Source organism: Anguilla anguilla, chromosome 9 (genome assembly GCF_013347855.1).
Source record: "Anguilla anguilla isolate fAngAng1 chromosome 9, fAngAng1.pri, whole genome shotgun sequence".
NCBI lineage: Eukaryota > Metazoa > Chordata > Actinopteri > Anguilliformes > Anguillidae > Anguilla > Anguilla anguilla.
In genome coordinates, this window is record NC_049209.1 from 53,984,052 (window position 1) to 54,003,609 (window position 19,558).

Genomic DNA, 19,558 nt, shown 5'->3' on the forward strand with positions numbered 1-19,558 from the left:
TGCGTTTGAAACGCTGTGACTCTGGCGGTTAGAGGCCAGCGAAACGTGCGTTTGAAACGCTGTGACTCTGGCGGTTAGAGGCCAGCGAAACGTGCGTTTGAAACGCTGTGACTCTGGCGGTTAGAGGCCAGCGAAACGTGCGTTTGAACGCTGTGACTCTGGCGGTTAGAGGCCAGCGGAACGTGCGTTTGAAACGCTGTGACTCTGGCGGTTAGAGGCCAGCGAAACGTGCGTTTGAAACGCTGTGACTCTGGCGGTTAGAGGCCAGCGAAACGTGCGTTTGAACGCTGTGAGGTCTGGGCCCGGGGCTGGGGTTGTGCCCCGCCTGGCCGGTTCGTCGGCGCGGCGCTGTGCGGCCGAGCGGCTCTCAGCGTTCGGAGGCTCCGTCAATGCGGCGAATCGACCCGCGACCGGCGCCGTTTCTGATGTGCGGCTTCACCCCTCAAACCCCCCCGACTAACGATTCCCGCTAAAGCGCCTGACTCCCGACCCGCTAGCCGACCGCGGCGGTGTTCTCGCGGAGGAGCGGCGGGATTTTTGGTGCTTTTTCACGCTAACGTGCTCACACCCCGCTAACGTGCTTTTCTCCGCCTCATCTCCTCCCGCTCTTTTTTCTCTTTTCCTGTTTTTTTTTTTTTTTTTTCCCCTCCCTCATTTACATTTTATCCCTTCTTCCACCTCTCCGGACGTCCTTGGCCTGACGGACTCCGATCTCAGAGCCTGACTAAAGCTCGCCTTTATTAAACAGCATTAACTCCTTCACCTTGAAAGGGAAAAGTAGCATTTGGCACATAAAGCATGGACTTCATAACGGCTTTGCAGGGATGGGAGTTTCGATGCGGGGTTTTATGGGTGTTGTTGGGGAGAGTTATCAGCGGGGGAGCCTGGGTATTGCGGTTTGTTTTTTAGACCCAGAGACGGTGGGGTGTGAGTGCAGTGAACAGTATGAAGGTGCTTTAGCCCTGTTTGCTAATAATAATAATTTATTAATAATAATAATAATAATAATAATAATAATAATATATAATAGACCCAAAATGGTCGAACGTAGAATGAGAAACGCAGGAAATGCGTGTGGATGCGGAACTCCGACGCTGTTGTCTGCGTGTGATTGAGGCCCACAATACAGACCACAATAATCACACACACAGACCGCCTCAGTCACACAGAACCTGCACCACTCGTCACGTCCGCACCACAGAGCCCAAACTCCCAGCTCTCAGTGATTTTCAGATTTATTCTCTCTCTCCCTCCTTTGTGGCCGTGTGGGAGCTGCAGGTCTCTGCTGGATTGGGGTGATGGGGGGGAGGGGGGGCTTTTGAGCAGCGCTCCGACTTCATTTCTTAAGGTTTCGGTGCCATTGTTGGAGTGAAAGACCTGCTTCTGATTCACAGAGTCTGAATGAGTCCTTTCACCTCATAATTTCCCTTCATTCTTTTGTGAACCTTTTGAGTTGTGGAGTCCGTTTTCAGGCGCGCTGTGTGTGATGGCTTTAAGAGCCACTTCCTGGGTCCTTACGCACACTGGGGAACATTACCTTCTACAACGGGGGTTAATATTCGAGCCTTGAACCCTGGGAATGGGGGCCGTGCGAATATGAGCCGACGCATATCCTGCTCTCTCAGGACCGCTCGCACCCGCGTCCTGTGTGAGGGTGGAGCGCGTCGAGGGAGAATGGGGTGTGTTTTTCAGAAACGGTGTGTGTGTCAGGGAGAATGGGGTGTGTTTTTCAGAAACGGTGTGTGTGTCAGTGAGAATGGGGTGTGTTTTTCAGAAACGGTGTGTGTGTCAGGGAGAATGGGGTGTGTTTTTCAGAAACGGTGTGTGTGTCAGTGAGAATGGGGTGTGTTTTTCAGAAACGGTGTGTGTGTCAGGGAGAATGGGGTGTGTGTATCGGTGAGAATGGGGTGTTTCAGACGCTGTTGGTCTTTGTGTGATGTGTGACTGAGTGCTGCAGCCAGATGTGGCTCTTCTGTGTTGAACCTGCACAGTTTATTTTATTTATTTATTTTTTTTAAATCCAGCTTGTAAGTCTGAAATGATGCCTTTATGGATATCGGCAAACCACTAATTTCATTTAGACTTGCAAAGGCACGAGTCCCATCTCCTCCAGTCACATTTTCCCATATTTACTTGATGTGAATGCAGGTGATTTAAATTTTTACTCTCCCTGAAATAAAGTGGGGACGCAGGTGTCCTAAATAACTAAAAGTGGGTTTTGGCTGGGGGTTAACTGAGTGCTTAGAGTAAAGGTGGAGTTGAATTTGCTCCGTTTATAGTTTTAAAAACAGGAAATTCTCTCCTCTCGTACAAACCACAGATAAAAGCTGGTAATTCCTTAGCAAATCTATCATCGCATTTTTTTTTTTTATCAGAGGTGCAGGTCCTCGGTTCGAATTCCTGACGTTTAGAAAGCTTGTAACCGGAGATGTTTGTTTGTTTGTGTGTAAGGTACGGGGACAGGCTTGGTGGTGGTTGGGGGGTGGGGGCGGGGGGGGGGGGGGGGTTTTGTCTCGATGCCTCTTGCTGATTCCGGTAGTTATGCCATCTGTTAGATACGGCAACCCTTCGCGGTGAGTCGCGGTTGGGCTTCTCCATTTTGCTCCCGCCTGCTTTCTGATTGGATGGTCAGGAAGCGTAGAGATAGCAGCTGGACGCGGGGTTGTGTGTGTGTGTGTGTGTGGAAACACCCTCCATGTCTGTACTGTCAGTGGTGCATGTGGAAACAGTACCTCCGGGTCTGTAGTGTCAGTGGTGCATGTGGAAACAGTACCTCCGTGTCTGTACTGTCAGTGGTGCATGTGGAAACAGTACCTTACTTTTTCTTACACCAGAAACACCCTTTCCCAGTTTTCACCTTGGCTTTTTAAGCCCACAACTCTCCTCTTTCTTTCCCTCCCCCTCTCTCTCTTTCTTTCTCCCTGTCTGTCTCTCCCCCTCTCTCTCTTTCTTTCTTCCTGTCTATCTCTCCCTCTCTCTCTCTCTCTCTCTCTCTCTCTCTCTCTCTACCTCACCCTCTCTTTCTCTCTCCCCTCTCTCTTTCCCTGTCTCTGTCTTTCCCCCTCTCTCTCTTTCTCTCTCCCTGTCTCTATATCTCCCCCCTCTCTCTACCTCACCCTCTCCCCTTGCTCCCTCTCTCTCCCTCTTCTCCTGTTGCCCTGTGAGACGGTTTTACTTTTTGATGTATAGATGTGTTGGGTGAGAATCTTGGTCGGGGGCGGAGGGTAATATTGATCTGTAGAGAGATTGTTTCTCAGATGGGATAAGATGTCTCGGAGTACAGTAATCTTTTTTTTCCTCCCCCTGTTTTCCTTTTTACAAAGCCAGTGGAGAGATTCTGTGTGACTGGAAAAAAGGGGGGGGGGGGTGGTGAGGTGGAGAGGTAAAATTGAGATGAACGGCTCTGTGGAAGAAAGGATGAATTGTGCCACTGCATTATGATGGAGGAGAGTGTGGGAGATAGGATGGGGGGGGGTAGTGGGGTGATCGGGGGGGAGGGGGGCCAGTGTGTGGCAGTACAGTGTCCTTTAAGGAGGTTGCAGGTTCAGGTCACAGTACGGTATAGGGGTGTGTGGAGTCAGCCCCTGTCCCCTAAAACTCACCCCGAGCCACTGTTCAGCCTTTTGGACAGACTTGTGCGCACTTGCGCGCACACACACACACATACACACACACAGGAGTGACTGGGGTTTCAACGGATGGGGAAAAACTTCATTCTCTTTTTTCTTTTGTGTGTGTGTGTGTGTGTATGTGCGTGCACGTGTCTGTGTTTGTGTGAAATTAAGATTTGGTTTTCCATCTGTTCGATCATATGGCAGTGTGAGAACAGGAATAAACAGAGAGAGAACTGTTTGAGAGAGGAAGTCACACCCCCCTATTTTCCCCTTGGGGGGTGGAGTCTGTTCAGCGTGCAGCAATAGGCCAGTTGAGCCCATGTGACCTGCAGTGTGAGGAGGAGAATAGGGGTTTGATTGGTTAAGTATGTACAGCGTCATAAGCGTTTCCATGGAGAATGTGGGAGGGGCTGTACGTGGGACAGAAGGCAGAGCAGGAAGATCAGTCATCCCCGTTTCCACATCAACCGGTGGTTCTGAATGGGCGTGGCCTAAAACCCTGTCCAGTCACCTATTTCTTCCCTTTACTGTCGAGTAGGTCACAACATAAAGATGCGTACTTAGTTTTTTTTCACAAATATATAAACTGAAACAGAAATGTCCTTTTTTAAATATAAATTGGGTGCACTACTCGTGGGGTGGTGCATCTCCAGTTCCCACTCAAATTTGGAACGGCCAATCATCAGCAAGCTGTCGGGTTCATGCGTGAGCCCCACTGCTGACTCAGGGGCATGTTGACGTCCGCAGTTCTCCTCCGAAACGTGTGGTGTCACCAGCTGCTTCTTTTCACACCTCACACTACAGCTAAGCTCGCACAGAGTGGAGTCAGAGGAGGACCTTTCATATGCGACAGCTTTGACCGCGGTCTACAGCTCCCTAGCAATGCACAGTCCGGATTCAGTCCCCGGACGTGAGGCTCATCCATGCACCACAACCCTGAAATTTAGAGCTCGAGTCTGACACCATGACTGTGTGCGTGTCCTAGGGCTGGGTGCCATCTGCGACGATAATCATCGAATGCAGTAACGGTCTTCGCCACCATGTGGCGTACTGACGTTCCTTTCCTCTTCTCCTCTTTAATAACACCTGATGTGGTAGTAAACAACCACGCCTCAGCGCCCTTGTGAAATACTTCTGGGGGGGAAAAAAATGTCACTGTTATCTATTGACCAAAAGACGGCCAATCAGCAGCAAGGTCGTACAGCTTCTGTGTGATCATGTGTGTTTTTACCAGTCACATGGAAGCTGCAAGGCCTTGCTGCTGATTGGCTGTGTTATGGTCACCCAATAGATAACGGTGACATTTTTTTCCAGAAGCATTGCATGCAGCCTCTGAAATGTGAGTCCTGCCCCCCCCATCTCACACTCCCCCTTCCCCCTTTCTCTCTCTTTCCCTCTCACTGTCCCCCTCTCTCCCTTCCCCATTTCTCACTCTCCCCCCCTCCTTCTTCCACCCCCGTCTCACTCTTCTTCGCCCTCTTTTCCCCCTCTCCCTCACTCCCTCCCATGTAGGTTTGAATTATTCTTCCAGATGGGGGATTGATGCTTTCTGGTGCTCCCTGAGAGAGGGCGAGCGAGAGAAAGAGAGAGAGAATGCGATTTATTCAGCCAATATTGCACCTTCTGTCAGTGCTGTGTGTGTGTAGATGACAGTTTGAAGGTTAGCTGGGCGATTGCAGTTGACGTTGAGTTTTGTGGTTGTTCTTTTTGTTGAATTGGTCTGTGAGATGATGGTTAGCTTGGTGTTTGTTGATGAGGTTGAGTTTGAGGTTGTTTTTATGGGTGAATCGGTCATTGTGATGTTGGTTATGTTGGTGATTGTTAAGTATGAGGTTGTTCTAATTGGTAAGTTTGAGGTTGTTCTGTTTGGTCTGTCTGTGATGATGATTAGTTTGGTTGAGGTTCAGTTTGAGGTTGGTTGGTTTGGTTGAGGCTCAGTTTGAGGTTGGTAGGTTTGGTTGAGGCTCAGTTTGAGGTTGGTTGGTTTGGTTGAGGCTCAGTTTGAGGTTGGTAGGTTTGGTTGAGGCTCAGTTTGAGGTTGGTAGGTTTGGTTGAGGCTCAGTTTGAGGTTGGTAGGTTTGGTTGAGGCTCAGTTTGAGGTTGCTGTTATGGGTGAATCGGGGCTGGTTGACTAAATGCATGCGTATGAAGGGCGTATATAAGCATACTGAGTGGTTGAGTGATGGTATGTCTGTGCTGCTCTGTATTTGGCTGAGCGTTAGATACTCCTGAAGCTCTGCATCTGAGAGGATTCCTCCAGTGTCCTACAGAACAAAGCCCCATGAATTTCAACCTTGGGAAGTGAACAGGGCATTGTGGGAAAGACGCTCGGTGTTGAAAGGAGAAGGGTTGTGTGAATATTTGAGCTCAAAGAAAAGCACTCCTTGAGAAGATGGAGATTGAAGGTTGCAGAGGAGGAAGCTGGTGTCAAAGGAGTAGAAAAAACTGAACTTACAAAAAAAAATAAAAAATTAAAATAAAGAAAAGATGCTTTCTTCCACTGCCATTTTTTTTAAAATTTCACTCCGGCAGTTTCCATGGTTACGATCACATCTGTGTACTTAAACAGACTGAGGAGCATATACCCTCCACCCCCCCCCCCCTGCATGCCCCCCCCTCATTCACCCATGAATACTTTGAATCCATAATTCAGAATCCTACATTTAAATCCTTTTAGTATGTGGAATATCTAGGGAATAATGACATAAATTAGTATATGGTTGAGTGTTTGAAACCTGCTATGAAGATGTGCTGGAATATGAGGCATTTGCATTACTGTGAGCATGCCAGCAAAGTGGGGTTCCTGATTGGTTGATGGTGGGCGTGTTTCTGTACAGGTGGGCTATGAGAATGCAGGTTCCTGATTGGTTTATTTATTGGTGTGCGTGTCAGGTGGGCTATGATAACGCTGGCTCCTGATTGGTTAATTGATTAGTGGGCGTGTCTCTGTACAGGTGGGCTATGAGAACGCTGGCACGGTGGAGTTCCTGGTGGACAAACACGGGAAGCACTACTTCATCGAGGTGAATTCCCGTCTGCAGGTGGAACACACGGTGACGGAGGAGATCACTGAGTGAGTATCGCCTGTGCGTCCCCTCTCCTCCTTCCTTCTCATCCTTGCCTCTCTCCCTCTCCTCCTCTCTCCTCCTCTCTTCTCCTTCCTCCCTCTCCCTCTCTCCCCTCCTCACTCTGAGTTCACCTTATGGAGTTACCCGAGACCTTGAGGCCCGTCCGCGTGCCGGAGTGGGGTTCCTTAGCCCAGTGCGCCACCGAGCAGCCCGCAGCGCTCGATTGCGATTGGAAGCTCCTGAGCCGTGGATCAGCTGCCATCCCCGGGGCTTATGGGGCGGTAATCCTGGGTCGGGTTCCTCCGGTGGCAGATCCGCGCGCGCCCGTGTGCGTCTGGCGCCTGATTGGTCCGCGCGGAGCGAGGGCTCGGCACCGAAGCGTCGGTACACGACGCCTGTCAGCCGCGGTGACAGATGGCATCCCATGAGCCTCGTGGGGAGCCGCAGGACGCCCTGCTGTAGGGCTGGTTGCCGGGTCAGGTGGAACACTGACTGTGTGATCTCACTCTGAACGCACAGAATCTGATCGGCAGCATATTTAATCAAATAAAATAAAACTCCAGCGTAGCTGGCAGCCGCCCGTATCGGGTGTGCAGATGTCTCGAGTGTAATTTCGGCTTTGTGAGGTCTGATGCTTACACTAACACGCACAGTTGGTCTAATATTCTTATAATAATGGCAATAATCATAGGATGGATAATTCTATACAGCAATTATTCTGTAATAATTATCTCTGGTGACTGCTTCATTTCTCTCACAAGATTATCCTGTTTTTTTCTTTGCTATCTTTGTCCTCCTTGTTCTTTCCCTCTTCCTCTCACTCAGTTGTTTGTTCTCTCTCTCTCTCTCCCCCTCTCTCTTGTTCTCTCTTGCGCTTTCTCTTTCTCGAGTGCTGGAGAGACGGAGTCTGATGGTGAAGCTTTAGTAATTAATTAGTGTTTCTGCTGTCGGCTCTTCTCTGGTCTGGCTCTCTTCACGGGAAGGGGGGGGGGGCAGATCTTCTCACGAGGGGCAGATCTCTTCATGGTGGGCACAGGGGGTCAGATCTCTTCATGGTGGGCACAGGGGGGCAGATCTCTCCTGGGTGGGGACAGGGGGGCAGATCTCTCCTGGGTGGGGACAGAGGGGCAGATCTCTCCTGGGTGGGGACAGGGGGCAGATCTCTTCATGGTGGGCACAGGGGGCAGATCTCTCCTGGGTGGGCACAGGGGGTCAGATCTCTCCTGGGTGGGCACAGGGGGTCAGATCTCTCCTGGGTGGGGACAGGGGGCAGATCTCTCCTGGGTGGGGACAGGGGGCAGATCTCTCCTGGGTGGGGACAGGGGGCAGATCTCTCCTCGGTGGGAACAGGGGGGCAGATTTGCAGTGGCAGTAAAGCAGGACAGAGTGTCTGTTAGTGCTGATGAGGTCAGCCTGTCCTCGTCACGCAGTGCTGATCAATCTGTGGCTGTTTCCCAAGTACAGCACAAACACAGTCGCCACGGGAACAGGGATGAGTCAGTCTCCACAGGGATGGGGATCAGTCTAAGCCTCCGTAGGGATGGGGATCAGTCTAAGCCTCTGTAGGGATGGGGATCAGTCATTTTCCTCCCCTTTGCTGTGTTGCTCCTCTTGTTCTGTAGTTATTTTAATTTAGTCTGCAAGGAAAAACTCCCTGAACTTGAGCTAAAGTCTGTGTGCTGTTATTTATGTCTGTATTAGCAGCCTTTTCCAAATCTGGCTTGATTTGTTCTTGTGTTAGAAATCAAAATGTTTTTCGGTTCACTTGTTCCAGACAAAAATACAATTCTCATTAAACACAAGTTATGATTTTGCACTGAACTGTTGAAGATGGAGGCATAATATTTTCAAAAATAGGATGGGGGGGATGTATGGAGGGATGGAGAGGGATGGAGAGAGATGGTGGGATGTATGGGGACTGGAGAGTGGGGAGGGGGATAGAGAGGGGGATGGGGAAGAGGGATGGAGGGATAGGGATTGGGGGAGAGATGGAGAGCGTGCATGTGTGTGTGCATGCGTGTGCGTGTGTGTGTGTAGCGCTGTTTTGCTGGTAGGGACCCGTTGCGTTCTGTGCTAAGGAGCTGAGAACTCTGCAGGAACAGCATGTGAACAGATTGTCTTCTAAAGTGAGTGAGAGGTGTGTGTGTGTGTGTGTGTGTGTGTGTGTGTGTGTGTGTGTGTGTGAGAGAGAAATTGATAAATGAGTGTGTGTGAATGGCATTCAGTGCTTGTATAATCCTACTCTGCACATCGTACATTCACTCACACACACACCTGCTCTCCTGAGGAACAAGGCCAGTCAGACTATAGTCTGGAAGAATGTGTCTGCTTGTGTGTGTGGTTTCTTTTAAAGCTTAATAGGAATAACCACTGCCAGGCGATTCATTTAAAAAAATTATTTATATATATATTTTTTGCTTTAATCATACCTGATGTAAACAATGTTACTCAGACAGCCAATCAGCAGGAAGGCCTTGCAGCTTCTGTGATATTGAAAAAACAGAATCGCCTGATCGCATAGAAATTGTACGACCTTGCTGCTGATTGGCTAATCTGCACTCAATAGATACGTGATTTTTTTTTGTTTTTTTGTTCCTGGGAGAATTTCACATGGCCTGTGATGTTTCATTAGAAGAGGTGGGGCAGGCGGGGGGGTGGGGGGGCAGGCGGGGGGGTGGGGCGGCAGGCGGGGGGGTGGAGACTGCAGACCACCTGAGAGCTCCGCGGCGACGGCTGTTCTTCTCGCGCTTTATAAAAGCCGCGTTTGGACAGAGCGGTTTCCCCCCCGCCGCCCCGTAGCCGCTCTGCCGCGGACGCTCGCCCGCTCGCCTGATTATTCACTCATCGGCGTTCATTTATTGAGTGTTTATCGGCGGCGCCGATTAATCGCGGCTGAAGTGCTTTTCCCCCGCGCGCTCCGTGCTACTGTTGCGCTCACGTTAAATATCAAAGGCTAATTAACCAATGGAGCTGTTAAACCCAGAGACCAGCCCCCTCTCCCTCCCTAGGGCCTGTCCTCATTAGCATGGGGGGGTCGGGGGGTAGTATCTTCAGGATTGGGGAACTGGGTTTGTTATAGAGGTTGCAGGTTTGATTCCCCAGTGCGGGTCTTGCTGTTGTGCCCTCGAGCTGAAGGTACTGAACCTGAATTACTTGAGTAAATACCCGACTGCAAACACTCCACCCCTGAATCAGTCTGCCCCAGGACCCTGGGGATTAATGGACCTGGATGTTTATTCAGGGACCTCAGATGCCAGTCCCATAGGGGGCGCCATGTTCAGGGTCTGATTGGCTAAAGGCGATAGGCCTCCAGGACTGGAGTTAAAGCATCTGAGGGGCCTTCTCTGTCTAGAGACGTACATCATCTTAACTGTTAATCTCTCTCTCCCCCCCCCCCCCCCCCCCCCCAGTGTGGACCTGGTGCACGCGCAGCTGCATGTGTGTGAGGGGCGGAGCCTGGCGGAATTGGGGCTCAGGCAGGATAATATCCGCATCAACGGCTGCGCCATCCAATGCCGCGTCACCACCGAGGACCCCGCCCGCGGCTTCCAGCCCGACACCGGCCGCCTGGAGGTACGAGCCCCGCCCCCTGGCCCAGAGCCCCGCCCCCTGGCCCAGAGCCCCGCCCCCTGGCCCAGAGCCAAGCCCCCTGTTCCAGAGCCAAGCCCCTTGAGTGAGCGAGCGTGTGTGCGTGTGCGGTGGAGAGGAGGATGAGGGAGGTATGTGTGTAAGAGTGCCGTGTTTTTCTCCTGTCTGTCTGCTCTGGAGAGTGAGCGGCTGCTTTGAACCCCCACCCCCCCGGCCTAGCCCCCCCCCACAGCCTGCCCCCTCCCCTCTAAGTCTGTGGTTCCTGTGTACTTCGCGTCACACCCAGGAGAGCCGGGACCACTCACTCCCTTTCTCTGCGACTTTGCACCTGCCCCCCCCCCCAAAAAACAGAGCTTCTGTTCGCGCCCCCCCTCCCCGCTCCTTCCCTCTGAAGCTCAGGCAGAGACTAGAGGAAGACTGAAGTAGGGGGGGGAGAGAGAGTGTGAACTTGTCTGGGGGGAGTTGCTGGGATAAGACTTTTGACAGAAAATGTTTCTATTTAAAAGTTCCTTTTTCAGGATGTGTGCTGGCAGGAGGGTGCAGCGGTGTGGGGGGGTTGGCCGGGGTGGGGGGGGGAGACAGGAGGGTGGAGGGGGGGGTAGGCATGGAGAGGCAGGAGGGCGGGGGGGGAGGCAGGGGACGCCTGTTGAGGAGTAGAGATGTCATCATTACGCTGCAGTGAGACGTGCTGTGTGTGCAGATCGACCCGTGTGGAACACTGCCTGGTGTCACAGTCACTATCACAGCCAGTCACTGTCAGTCACAGTCAGTCGGTCAAAATTAGGGGTGTGGCTTCTAAACCTTTTATCAGTGAATGTTAACAGAAATGCTAAACGTTTTGGAAAATCTCCACGATTAAATGCATTGAGCCTCATTTTTCAAAATGTATGCATAATTGGAAACAAACTATAGTAACTTTCCATATAACAAGTTTCCATATCCACATTTGATTAAATGCCAATCAATCATAAGTGATAAGCGCGTTCGCAGAACTTGTGATTAGTATGAATGGCTGCTTCTAAAATACCATGTAAGGAGTTTTATTCAGCAGTGTAAGCACTGGAGCGTCAGGGCTGGGGAAGACTGAAAACTGATGAGATATTTCTGTAAATGTAACGCTTGGTAAAGCATAACTGAATTTAGAATGCGGCTCCTGTGGCCGTTCCAGGATTGGACTCATTTCAGTCCTCCAGTGCCTTCCAAAGGGGTGGAGCTATGTGATCACTGTCACACGACAGATTTACAAAAAATGTTTTTTCGAGTGAGCTGAGGATAAAGCCATTCCAGAAGTGAGTTTTGGGTGTGAGGCTTGATTTTTAGTTACAATAAATCAAATTGTACGTATTTCGATCGATTTTCGTCCTTCCTTGTAGAAACGTCCTAGCGGTAGCCCAAATTTATAGTGGTGTCTGTCGATAGTGACCTCCCTAATGATGAAACGCATGCCATTTAAAAACCTTCGGTCAAAAAAACCAGGGAGCATAAATTTATGGGTGTGCTAAACTAAACTAAATGCGAGAAAAATGATGTAATTGTAATGTGTGTGTGTGCAATACTCCTTGTAGGACAGCTGGATAGGTAGGGTGAAATATCAGAACACCGGCTCTGAGTTTTCTGTATTTTTGCTGTTTATATTTGTACAGAATGCAATCTAAAGAGAAAATGAGAGGGTTGGTACTCACAGAGGTCACAAAGGGGGCTTCAGATTTGGAGATTAGGGACACTGGATGGTGTTGAAAACCATTTACGTGTGTCCTTTTGGAGAGACTATTAGGCATTTTAAATGTTTAATATTTAATTAAAAAATAAATTTTGTAAGTGTTTGACTTTAAGTCTGGTTTACAACTGTATTTTTTTTCTATTTACTCTCTCAATACGAAGAGATCCTGGGAAGAAACTGACTTATGAAAACTTTAAATCCCACATTGTTTGTGTAAATGCATTTATGGATGATTTATGATCAAATTCATTTGGCTCACTTTTGATAAATGAGGCCCATCGATTTTTTTTTGTTGTTGTTTTTTTGGTAATTTATTTATAACCATTTCCTTGTAACTTGTCCTGTTCTCACTGTGATTGCTGTAGGCTGTGGTTGCTGATGTGGGGAAAAATATTTCTTGATCAACTCTTGTGATAATGTAGATGTGTGCATGTGTGCGTTTGTGTATTGGGTAAAATAGCATGGTATTGGCTGAGCCTGGTCTGGCTGCAGTATGGATGTGTTTGTGGAGTGGCAGTAGTCTGGCTGCAGTATGGATGTGTTTGTGGAGAGGCAGTAGTCTGGCTGCAGTATGGATGTGTTTGTGGAGAGGCAGTAGTCTGGCTGCAGTATGGATGTGTCTGAGAGGCAGTAGTCTGGCTGCAGTATGGATGTGTTTGTGGAGAGGCAGTAGTCTGGCTGCAGTATGGATGTGTCTGAGAGGCAGTAGTCTGGCTGCAGTATGGATGTGTTTGTGGAGAGGCAGTAGTCTGGCTGCAGTATGGATGTGTCTGAGAGGCAGTAGTCTGGCTGCAGTATGGATGTGTTTGTGGAGACACAGTAGTCTGGTGGCTGATATTGCCTGCTGTGATAATATCCCTCTAATCACTCCCTGCGCTGCTATTGGTGCGGGTCTAATGAGTAATCAGAGTGTGTGATTCGCTAAATACTGAGTGTGTGTGTGTTTGTATGTGTATGTGTGAACATTGTGTGTGTGTGTGTGTGTGTGTGTGTTTGTATGTGTATGTGTGTGTGTGTGTGTGTGTGTGTGTGTGTGTGTGTGAGACTGTGTGTGTGTGTGTGTGTGTGTGTGTAAGAGAACTTGTGTGTTTTTATTGGTGAAATTAGTCGTAAACACCGAGGCCTAGCCGCATGCCTTTCTGGGGTACGCCCTTTTCATCTGCGTGCTTCTTCATGACAGGGGAGCAGGCAGCTGATGACTGATGTCTCCTGAGGTTATGATCCGATGAGGCGTTCCTTCATGCTGTGAGGTTTTGGGGTGATAACAATGATTAGTTGCTGTGCTTTTAAGACCAAATAATTTAAATGCGTTTTTGGAATTGCAAGCGTTGTTATTTAGGCTCTAGCCTATAAATATAGATTTTTTATTTTTTTTTTTGCCTGCCAGAATGTCCAGAAGGCTTTGACTTTGATCATTTTTATCAGCCAAAAGCTTGTGGTTGCCGGCGGTAACACAAGCTCTGCTCCCCCCTCCCCACTGCCTGCTAGTGTGAGACTGGTCTGTGTCAGTTCTGGCCCCCACCTTGGCTCTCTAACAGCAGTCACAGAGTGAACACACAGACTAAATCTGGTTTGTTTAAATGTGTTTTTCTGTTGTGGTTGTGGCCTGAAGTGATTGTGAGAGATGAGGTTTGGGGGTGGGGGGGTGGGGGGTTGTGTTTGTTCAGTGTTTTTGTTTGTTTTGTGTTCACTACCTTCAGAGAACTGCTGTGTTTACTGTAATGCATTAATTATGTCTTCAGATTGTACTGTTAAATATATCTCTGGATACAAACATATTTGAAATTAAATTCAAATATGCTAAGCATTGCTTTATTTGCACAACCATGTGCGTTGGTCTTGCCAGTATTTTGTAATATTGCCAGAGCTATAATTTACATAAAATGGAAAAGCATCAATTACTTGAGCAGTTTTAAAGAATCCTCCAGTAAAAATCACCAGTCATTGGCTCTCAGGCCCCTGAATACTGTGTAAACACCCCTTTCTGTTAAGAGTCTGAGATTAATGTACCTCCCCAATAACACTCTAATCCCACATCACTGCAGACCTGATAACACTTTAATCCAGCATCTCTCCATACCTAATTATACAGTAACCCAACATCACTTTGTACCTGTTAACACTCCCCCTGAATCCCCCCCCCCCCCCCCGCCTTCTATACTCCCTCCATGTTTACAGACTGACCAGCGCTTTGAAATTGCCTGCCAGAGAATGCCCCCCACCCCCCACTTCAAACACACTCCAGCAGCATCTTCTGTTCCTCAGCCAGCAGGGCAGATAAGGACAGAGCAGGAAAAAGCACCATAAAGAGAGGAGAGCAAGAGGGACCCTAGCAGCTGGGAGAGAGAGGGACTCAGAGACCAAGCACACACACACTCTCATACACACACACACAGATAAATACGTGCACGCGCGCGCACACACTCACACATACACACACAGCGTACACACACGCACACACGTACGCAGACAGACACACACACACACTCTCACACAGATTCATACACGCAGATAAACGCACAGACACATTCGTACACAGACAATGCGCATACACACACACGCACAAAGACACACACACACACACGCACAAAGACACACACACACACAAAAACAGTCTCTTCCTACAGACACACTCTCTAAACTGATAATAGCAGAAGACTGCAGTGTTCTCCGGGGTAATTGAGTCTTTAATATGCTTCTGCTGTAGAGGGAAGCCTGTAGCAGCTGTTTGAATGCGCTCTGTGTTGATTTGTAATGGCTTGGAAAGAGCCTTAGTTAAGGATTGCGGTCCTATAAAGCATTTCCATGATGAGGAGAAGCAGGAGTCTGTCTGTGTTAACTCATAATGCGTCCCCAGAACGGGGTTGGGAAAGGGCGTCGTGCGTGGTGTCAGTAGTGTCAGTGTTTAGGGTCTGTGGGGTTTGGAAAGCGTGGTATCCATGGGTGATGGCGGTGTTTAGGGTCAGTAGGGTTTAGAAAGCGTGGTATCCATGGGTGATGGCGGTGTTTAGGGTCAGTAGGGTTTAGAAAGCGTGGTATCCATGGGTGAGGGCGGTGTTTAGGGTCTGTGGGGTTTGGAAAGCGTGGTATCCATGGGTGATGGCGGTGTTTAGGGTCTGTGGGGTTTGGAAAGCGTGGTATCCATGGGTGATGGCAGTGTTTAGGGTCTGTGGGGTTTGGAAAGCGTGGTATCCATGGGTGATGGCAGTGTTTAGGGTCTGTGGGGTTTGGAAAGCGTGGTATCCATGGGTGATGGCGGTGTTTAGGGTCTGTGGGGTTTGGAAAGCGTGGTATCCATGGGTGATGGCGGTGTTTAGGGTCTGTGTGGTTTGGAAAGCGTGGTATCCATGGGTGATGGCGGTGTTTAGGGTCTGTGGGGTTTGGAAAGCGTGGTATCCATGGGTGATGGCGGTGTTCAGGGTCTGTGGGGTTTGGAAAGCGTGGTATCCATGGGTGATGGCGGTGTTCAGATGTAGCCTGTATTAACCCAACCATCTTCAGAGTGTAAACCCAGAAGTTGAGTGTTCTCTCCGAGTGCACATTATAAGAACTTTCATCCAACAAAATTAAAACCATTTCTCTTTTTAAAGCATACTCTTCCCTTTTGCCTGCTAGTAGCGTTTGTTTAAGGCAGAGGCCTCTGGCCGAGCTGATAAAGTTCTGGACTGAAGTGTGATTGGTGTCTTAGTTCGGTGAGGTGTTTCAGAGCTGGAGCAGTAGCTTCTACCTGCAGCGGCCCTTGGATGAGGCTGAACACACCCTTTTAGAAACCGAGTGACACAGTGAGATGGTTGGGACCCTGCAGTGTGGTTGGGACCCTGCAGTGTGTGTTGGGACCCTGCAGTGTGTGTTGGGACCCTGCAGTGTGTGTTGGGACCCTGCAGTGTGGTTGGGACCCTGCAGTGTGGTTAGGACCCTGCAGTGTGGTTGGGACCCTGCAGTGTGGTTGGGACCCTGCAGTGTGGTTGGGACCCTGCAGTGTGGTTGGGACCCTGCAGTGTGGTTGGGACCCTGCAGTGTGTGTTGGGACCCTGCAGTGTGTGTTGGGACCCTGCAGTGTGTGTTGGGACCCTGCAGTGTGGTTGGGACCCTGCAGTGTGGTTGGGACCCTGCAGTGTGGTTGGGACCCTGCAGTGTGTGTTGGGACCCTGCAGTGTGGTTGGGACCCTGCAGTGTGGTTGGGACCCTGCAGTGTGGTTGGGACCCTGCAGTGTGTGTTGGGACCCTGCAGTGTGTGTTGGGACCCTGCAGTGTGTGTTGGGACCCTGCAGTGTGTGTTTCTTAACAAGTATCTTTAGAAAGTCCTCTTCGGATCTTTTGGGGTTACATGAGTACAGTCAAGAAAAAAATAAAATAAAATCATGACCCTAAATGTACACTGTACTATTACGGTTACTTAACACAATTTATTCCTCGAGAACGCTAATAGAATTCAGGATTTACGTCTGTGTCAGAACTTGTTATGCAAATCAGCGGTGTGATGTGCTTGCATTAGTCAGAATCATTTTTTTTTATTTTTTTTTGCACCTCCTTTTAAATTTTTTGAAAGTGCAGAACTCTTTGTGTTCCAGTCGTCGGTCTGTAATCAGCATGGCCAACGCAGGGTGACCGTGTTCTCAATGCGTCTGGAGTGAGAGCTGATTATGGAGTGTTTAGCTAATGCGATGAGTTTTATTCCCGAATCTGAAAGTTATGCGAGCCCTTTTCTCTGGCTGTCGTTAACGGGAGTAAGCGCACAAAAACGATCCTCGATTTGGATTTGGGGCTCAAACCCTCTCCGTGGGCTTCACCCCGGGCGCGCTCTCACTTTGCACCCCTCTGGGATCTGTTTTTGGGGTTCACTACCCTCCAAACCACCATCGATTCCCAGAAAGAAAGTAATCATCTTGTTTATTCAGGAGCTCCTGGTTAAAGCAATTTAAAAGCGTTCCCTGTGAGAGCAGACTGAACGGAGAAGCTAAATGAACAGGACAGATATGCAATTACTGCGTGGAATATTCTGGCAGATTACAAATGCTGATAAACGCAGCTGTTGTAAGATAAACCGCATTGTCGTCTGAATTTATTAAATTTGCATTTAGCATCCGGGCTAATCTCATCTCTCCGGATAAAAAAAGCGAATGTTCAATTCAGGATCTGTTCAGTGCATTACATGACTGTGTCCTGGCTAATTTCCTGTGATCTAATGCAGTTCCATCTCAAGGATCTTACTGTTTGTGCTGGTAATTAAATATGGAATTAAAATTATTTATTCAGACTTAGCTGTTCAACTATACAGTGAGTATATAGGTGAGTATACACATTTTAGGAGAAGCAGCTTCATGACAGGCTGGACAGCCAGACTTGGCTAGTAGGAGGCTGGGTTTTTAAGGATAGTTTTTGTGGCTCTGCAGTCTTTCCACCTCTCTCTCTCTCTTTCTCTCTCTCGCTCTCTCTCTCCTTCTCTCTCTCTCTCTGTAGTAATTATTGTAACAAATTAGTCCTGTCACTGATATTTACCATTTTGCCTTTCATCTGCAATGGAAAAACAAGTGCTCTCCATCTCTTTATTACTGTGTGTGTGTCTTCAAAGGATGACTTCTAATGATCTACATACTATACCCTGATCATTAGGACTTCTTGGAAATTATGGTCTGTCTGTGCTCTTCCCGCCCCCCCAAACAGAATTCTCTTCATTCATCCATGTCTGTGTTAAAGAAATGATTTGTCCTCTCTCCTCTCTCTCATCCCTCGCTTCTCATTTACCATCCGGCCCCTTATCAGACCCTCCACCTCTGAGCTCTGCTCCTTTCTCTTTTTTCATCTCTTTCATCTTTCTTTCCATCTCTCTCTCATTCTCTTTACTCTTCCTTGCTCAGTCTCTCTCCTGACAGGGTCGGGTGGTGGGGTGGGGGGTGCGTCTCAATTTCTAGTTTTATTCTGAAATGAGAATCTCATTTCATCTCCCGCATATGCATGGCCATCCCTGCTTTCTCTTCCTCTCTTTTCCTCCCTCCTTCTCTGACCCACTTTATTCTGAATGAGATTTTCTCTCCTCCTTAGTACCTCTGCTCTCTCTCTCTCTTCCTCGCATTCTTTTTTTTAACCCCTCTCCCATTTCTTCAGATATCTGCTGGTTTCCATTTTCTCTTCGTCTGTTAATTCTCTCCCTCTCTCCCCTCCTCTTTCTCCTCCCCTCCTCTTCTTTGTTGTTTTATCTGTAGCTATGTAGCGTAGCGCAGGGCTAATTTGTGCTGGTGTGGGTTAGCTGTGATCAGGGCTGTTTGGTATGTAGCGTAGCATAGCGCGGGGCTAATTTGCTCTGGTGTGGATTAGCTGTGATTGGGGCTGTTTGGTATGTAGCGTAGCGCAGGGCTAATTTGCTCTGGTGTGGGTTAGCTGTGATTGGGGCTGTTTGGTATGTAGCGTAGCGCGGGGCTAATTTGCTCTGGTGTGGGTTAGCTGTGATTGGGCCTGTTTGGTATGTAGCGTAGCGCGGGGCTAATTTGCTCTGGTGTGGGTTAGCTGTGATCAGGGCTGTTTTGTATGTAGCATAGCGCGGGGCTAATTTGCGCTGGTGTGGGTTAGCTGTGATCGGGGCTGTTTGGTATGTAGCGTAGCGCGGGGCTAATTTGCTCTGGTGTGGGTTAGCTGTGATTGGGCCTGTTTGGTATGTAGCGTAGCGCGGGGCTAATTTGCTCTGGTGTGGGTTAAAATGAGGTAGAGAGGGGACTTGGTTGGTTGAGAACCTTGTGTGGCATGTGGTTGGTTAATGGCTCTGTTAGTCAGGGCAGTGGAGGACAGCGAGTTGGTCCTAGGACATCCTCAGCCAGTCTCAGTGCATGTGGCACTGGCTGTATCCCAGCAGCCTCTGGGGCCCACCCACAGCTCATCCTCTTCTTTTCCTGTCATCCTCAAACCCTTCCTGTCCCTCCCTCCCTCCCTCCCTCAATCTCCTCTGTTCTGCTGAGATTTGGCTCCAAATGCATGTCTTGTGTTGTGGTGGGCAGGAGATTCTGGGGGCTTCAGAACTGCAGTGGGCCTGGACCCTGGGTTCCCACAGAACCGTCACATTTCCTCTGCCCCAAAACCACCTGTGACATCGCAGTAGTGCGTGTGCTACAGTTCTCATCTGTGACATCACAGCCTAGAGATGTCACAGTGGTGCATTCTCTACGGTTCTCAACATTGTGACATCACAGAAGTTATAAATACAATTCTAATTCTATTGACATTGCTGTAATGCAAACACTAAAATTCTTATACCAGTGACATCATAGTAGTGTATGCTAACGCACATTCTATGGATGTACCTAATACTCAGTGTTGTCTTAACATTTAAAGTTTTGTCTCCTTGCCATTGAAAATGAAACCAATGGCATCTAATCTGCTGAATCTCTGAATATTCATTAAAGAGCTTGACCAAGTAGAACCAATGTTCTGTTCTGCAAGACGGCACCAGACACTACCGTCCTGCTACCTGACCCTTTTTAATGAGGCGAACCCTGCCTTTTTATTTTATCCAACAAAAGTGTGGATTGGCCGACTACCTGAAACCACAGCTGCATTCACGCGTGAACCCCCTGCCG

The 19,558-nt window shown here is 48.9% G+C and overlaps 1 protein-coding gene across 2 annotated transcripts in view; it reads left to right on the forward strand.

Moving 5' to 3' along the window:
- LOC118235245 (pyruvate carboxylase, mitochondrial-like) overlaps positions 1 to 19,558 on the forward strand; it is an 80,044-nt gene that overhangs the window by 19,880 nt on the left and 40,606 nt on the right. For both annotated transcript variants that reach the window (XM_035432396.1, XM_035432395.1), the window contains exons 8-9: positions 6,569 to 6,687; positions 10,093 to 10,255. In XM_035432396.1, the coding sequence (XP_035288287.1) occupies positions 6,569 to 6,687; positions 10,093 to 10,255 (282 nt within the window). The remainder of the gene's footprint in view (positions 1 to 6,568; positions 6,688 to 10,092; positions 10,256 to 19,558) is intronic.